Source organism: Sparus aurata, chromosome 2, assembly GCF_900880675.1.
Source record: "Sparus aurata chromosome 2, fSpaAur1.1, whole genome shotgun sequence".
Lineage (NCBI taxonomy): Eukaryota > Metazoa > Chordata > Actinopteri > Spariformes > Sparidae > Sparus > Sparus aurata.
In genome coordinates this window covers 2,100,244-2,106,108 of record NC_044188.1, presented here as the reverse complement: position 1 = coordinate 2,106,108, position 5,865 = coordinate 2,100,244, and the positions used below count along the sequence as shown (strand labels likewise).

General features: G+C 44.5%; 1 protein-coding gene across 1 annotated transcript; it reads right to left on the bottom strand.

Annotated features, from left to right (window-relative positions):
* Positions 1–4,473: 4,473 nt before the first annotated feature.
* Positions 4,474–5,663, bottom strand: triap1 (TP53 regulated inhibitor of apoptosis 1). The gene has a single exon (XM_030438410.1). It carries the CDS (start codon positions 5,552–5,554, stop codon positions 5,330–5,332), a length of 225 nt encoding a protein of 74 aa, XP_030294270.1. The 5' UTR covers positions 5,555–5,663; the 3' UTR covers positions 4,474–5,329.
* Between the last annotated feature and the right edge of the window lie 202 nt (positions 5,664–5,865).

Sequence of the window (5,865 nt, the reverse complement as noted above, 5' to 3'; positions counted from 1 at the left end):
AAGATATCAGGAAGGGAATTGTGGACTTGCACAAGTCTGGCTCATCCTTGGGTGCAATTTCCAGATGCCTGAAGGTGCCACGTTCATCTGTTCAAACAATTATATGCACGTATAAACACCATGGGAATGTCCAGCCATCACACCGCTCAGGAAGGAGACGGGTTCTGTGTCCCAGAGATGAATGTGCTTTGGTCAGAAATGTGCATATCAACCCAAGAACAAAAGCAAAAGACCTTGTGAAGATGCTGGCTGAAGCTGGTAAGAGTGTGTCATTATCCACAGTGAAACGAGTACTGTACCAACATGGGCTGAAAGGCCACTCTGCCAGGAAGAAGCCATTACTCCAAAAGAAACATAAAAAAGCCAGATTACAGTTTGCAAACGCACACAGGGACAAAGACCTTATTTTTTGGAGACATGTCCTGTGGTCTGACGGAACTAAAATCCAACTGTTTGGCCATAATGACCATCGTTACGTTTGGAGGAAAAAGGAGGAAGCTTGCAAGCCTGAGAACACCATCCCAACTGTGAAATACGGGGGGGGGGGGCAGCATCATGTTGTGGAGTTGTTTTGCTGCTGGAGGGACTGCTGCACTTCACAAAATAGATGGCATCATGAGGAAAGAACATCATGTGGGAATACTGAAGCAACATCTCAAGACATCAGCCAGGAAGTTAAAGCTTGGGTGCAAATGAGTCTTCCAAATGGACAACGACCCGAAGCATACTGCCAAACTGGTTACTAAGTGGCTTAAGGATAACAAAGTCAATGTTTTGCAGTGGTCATCACAAAGCTCTGATCTCAATCCTATTGAACATTTATGGGCAGAGCTGAAAAGGCATGTGCGAGCAGGCGGCTATACACTTGGCTCAGTTACACCAGTTCTGTCAGGAGGAATGGGACAAAATTCCTGCCAACTATTGTGAGAAGCTTGTGGAAGGATATCCAGAACGTTTGACCCAAGTCATACAGTTTAAAGGCAATGGTACCAAATACTAATGAAATGTATGTAAACTTCTGACTTTGAAGAAAGTAATAAAAATTGTCTAAAAAAATCCTTCTCTCATTATTCTGGCATTTAGCTAATAGAAATAATTTTGGTAATCCTAACAGACCTAAAACAGGAAAAGTGATTGTCTGATTTCATGTCAGACAGTGAGAAAAAAAAGAATGTGTGTCTTTTTATTAATGTATGTAAACTTCTGGTTTCAACTGTATGTATAGGACACGTACATTGCCCACATGTGTTCTGTTGGATTAAGCCTTTTAATCAAACGACTGAAATGAGTTGTAGTTTGTTGTAGTTGTGGTGAGTTAAAGCAAAACTCACCAAAACAAAACCGAGGGTCTTTTTGTGAATGTATACGAGTCAAACCTTCGTGTAAAAGCATAATTACGATGAAAGAGGCACTTTTAAGATTTACCGTATTTTCGTTTTCAGTCAAACTCATTTCCAATGGGAGTGCTACGGGCACTTTTACGATAGCATCAAAATCTCTCTGTTTAAAACAGTAAGAAGTCTCGACACAACATGAAACTTTGCTGGTAGCATCACCAGGGTCTCTTCACATGAACACGAGCATTGAGAACATTGTTTGTGTACACAGAGTTACTAAAAAGAAGGTTTTTGAACAACTCACGTTAGCAGTAGCTTGTTCCGCTCGCCGCCGTCCTGCCAGTGGAGAAGTGTCGATCTCAGAATGTGACGTAACCTGGAGGACAGTTAAGGTGGAACGCTCCTAAAGCTTAGTTCCATATAAATGCAGGATAATTTGTTGTTTTGTTGTTAGTGAAAAACAATATTGACCTTGAAGTTGAAAAAGGAGCCTCATATAAGAAACAATACTAAAATCAAAAGCTGTAAAAGTCACGTGAGATCTCGTGTGGATAGTTGTTGCTGGAAGACAGTAGTTCCACCTTAACTGTCCTCCAGGTTACGTCACATTCTGAGATCGACACTTCTCCACTGGCAGGACGGCGGCGAGCGGAACAAGCTACTGCTAACGTGAGTTGTTCAAAAACCTTCTTTTAGTAAACTCTGTGTACACAAACAATGTTCTCAATGCTCGTGTTCATGTGTAGAGACCCTGGTGATACTACCAGCAAAGTTTCATGTTGTGTCGAGACTTCTTACTGTTTTAAACAGAGAGATTTTGATGCTATCGTAAAAGTGCCAGTTGCACTCCCATTGAAAATGAGTTTGACCTGAAATACCTCTTGCCTCTTTTGTTGTAATTGTGCTTCTAAACGAACATTTGACTCGGGTACATTCACAAAAAGACCCTGGTTGTGTTTTGGTGAGAGTTTCAGTGTGAGTGCTGCAGGCTGGCGGCCACAGAGAGGGACGGATCTGTCGTACGTCACTCAGACAGGTGTGATCGATGGCACACTGATAAAACGAAGAAAAATGTATGTTTCACGTGACAGAGAATTGTTGCCACACAGTCGCATCGCAGTGAGTTTGACTTCAGTAAATCTCTGTCAGCTCTGTTGAAAGTCGTCTTCTGTTGCTGTTCGATTCTTTTCGTGCTGCTCATCCAGAAACAGACTCCCTGTCACAACACGTGTTCCCCAACACAACACAGCTGCTGCTTCTGATCGGGTCACACTCTGGTTAGAACTTCAGAAATTCACTGCAGTGATTTGACAGTTCTTGTGCTCTGTTTGTATTGGAGGGATTTCACTTTGACAGATTTAATCCAAGCTGCAATAAATTTGTGGAGGCAGCCTGTGATCTGTAGCGGGACGAGGGAAGGTCACACCTGAGTCCACGCAAACATATCATGTTGAAACAAATAACAAGATAATAGAATTTAATACTAAATTTACTAAAGTATCAAAGGCAGAGGTGGAAAGTAAAGTAAGTACTTTTACTGAAGTACAGCTTGAGGCACTTTTTACCTGTTGAAAAACCTTTAAAGGGCCAATACAACTCTTAAACGAGGTATTTCACCTGCCGGAAGGTGATTGCAGCTCCAACCTTGAGACTGACGGGTTGTTTCTGCTTCAAAATGACTTGATTTCGGTCTTGGTGGTTATATTTGACAGATTATAACCAATCCACTCATTTTCACCTGTTGAAATACCTTTAAAGGTCCAATACAACTCATAAGAGGCTGATAACACGTCATGACATCGAGTTCAGCGTGTTGACCTGCTCCACATTTACATGTCAGGATGTTGTTTCTATAGACACAGATCCAGTATGTAACTGTCATGTATCATCACAGTAACAGTGTTACAGACATCAGCAGCTGTGAACACATAACAACATCATGAACACTTCCTGTGGTTTGGTGCCGACCTGTTTATAAGGAGGAGTTCATGTTTATAATCATCAGAGGACGTTACAGACGGTGTTTTTGGTTCCTCTCTGTTTCCTGAATATATTTGTATGTGTGTGAATGTGGAAATGAGACACATGAACTTGTAGCACTTTGTAGAAGGAACTTTATAAAGTTCAGCAGCAGCGACCAACCTGCTCAGTGAGGCGTCTATGTTTACATGTGTACGGTTCTGTGTGTACGGTTCTGTGTGTGTATGGTTCTGTGTGTGTATGGTTCTGTGTGTGTATGGTTCTGTGTGTGTATGGTTCTGTGTGTGTGTACGGTTCTGTGTGTGTATGGTTCTGTGTGTGTATGGTTCTGTGTGTATGGTTCTGTGTGTGTATGGTTCTGTGTGTATGGTTCTGTGTGTGTATGGTTCTGTGTGTGTATGGTTCTGTGTGTATGGTTCTGTGTGTGTACGGTTCTGTGTGTGTATGGTTCTGTGTGTGTACGGTTCTGTGTGTACGGTTGTGTGTGAACAGTTCTGTGTGTATGGTTCTGTGTGTGTACGGTTCTGTGTGTATGGTTCTGTGTGTGTATGGTTCTGTGTGTGTACGGTTCTGTGTGTATGGTTCTGTGTGTGTGTATGGTTCTGTGTGTGTACGGTTCTGTGTGTGTACGGTTCTGTGTGTACAGTTCTGTGTGTGTGTACAGTTCTGTGTGTACAGTTCTGTGTGTGTACGGTTCTGTGTGTATGGTTCTGTGTGTGTATGGTTCTGTGTGTGTACAGTTCTGTGTGTATAGTTCTGTGTGTGTACAGTTCTGTGTGTACAGTTCTGTGTGTATGGTTCTGTGTGTGTATGGTTCTGTGTGTGTGGTTCTGATAAAAGCAGCTGTAGACGTTATAAACTGGCGATGCAGCTTTAAAGACTACGAGTGCTCCCGCAGACTGAAATCAGTTTCTGGCAGACGATCACTTTTCGGCGCCACACCGGCTCACTTCCAGTGGCTGCTCTGGTTATTTTCACAGCCAGGAAGTTCAACTTTGTTAGCTGCAAAACAGCACAGAGCAGCTTTAATAGGGATGAACGGGGCTCCGCCTCCAACACTGAGTCCAGTAATAACACGCTGTTAAGAGACCGCTGATTGGAATTCTGTAATGAGTCCAAACTTCTTCAGCTGAAAGAATAAAACTGAAGAACGAGCTGTCAGAGCAAAACATTTTATTCTATAATCACAACAATCCTTCAGTCAGCTGACATGTTATTAAAACATCTGTGTGAACTAACAAACAAACAAACAAACAAACAAACAGAGGAGTCGCCCAGCAGGGACAGAGAAGCAGCAGGACGCTCTGAGGAAGTGACATGTAAAAGTTGATGTCATGTAATAATTCTGCTGCACATCAGAGAACAACAGACCCGACTGGAAACGATCCAGAACCAACAGTCTCCATTAAAGAGCTGCAGTGACCTTTGACCCGTCAACCAAACACCAGAATTATAGCAAGAGGTGGAAATTAGGAACAAACACAAGAAGTTAACTCAAGACAAAACCATTTAAAACGATCCGCTAAGAGTCATGAAGCCAACAGTGAATTCAACTAGCTGCTGCAGACAGGAAGTGATCAGTCACTATTGATCAACCATCCAGTGCTTGTATCTCCTGATAATCCATAAATCCACGGTGACGCCTCCACACGTCCACAGCTGCAGCTCTCAACATGCAGGAGCTGCAACCAGAGAAGGTTCTGGGTGTCCTTGGTGTCTAATGGGTCCAGATCCATGTTAGTGATTGATTGATTGATTAATCGATCAGTTGTCTCAGCAGGCCAACAGCGACGTCCCTCAGGTTAAATAATCGAGCAGATGTAAGCAGCTGATATGAGAAGAAAAACGACTTTAAACCAAAAGATGTTTTGGGATCGGTTCAGTGTTCTGGTCCAGTCTCCTCGTCCACTACTGCGGCATCGTCTCTGCTCCTGCGCATGCTCAGTGGGCCTCGTGGACACGCGCCACGGGCAGCAGGGTGGAGTGACATCGGTGTGGATGTTTCCTCTCCATCAGCTCTCGGGTTTGTCCTTGTTGGGGCCCATGAACTCCACTCCGTCGATCGGGATGTCCTTCTCCTTGATGGCCTTCTGCACGCACCGCTGGTACTTCCGGAACGTCTCGGTACACGGGTCGCCGCTCCGGTCCCCCTTCAAGAACTTCTCGGCGAACCAGCGGTTGAAGCACTGGTCGTACTCCCGCTTCAGGTCGGTGCAGGCCTCCCCGACGCTGTTCATGTCCGACACAAACCAGAAAACACGACGAGGAGACGAAACGTGGAGGATTCCTTCAGCTGCGGCGTCAACATGAACTCTGTCGCTCTCCTTGAACCGCGCGATGCGATTGGCCGGTTTGAGAGCGCCGTCGAACGTTGTGGCGTCACGACGTGTCAAAGATCGCGTGTTGAAAGGAGGCATCACTCTGAGTCATCCCCGAAGAACTACAGACCCGAGTTGTCTTTTGTGCCTTCTGCGGCTTAAGTACAGCTCATGAGCAAGGCTTTAGCACCCTCACCCCCACCCATACATCCACCAGGAACACCCTGAAG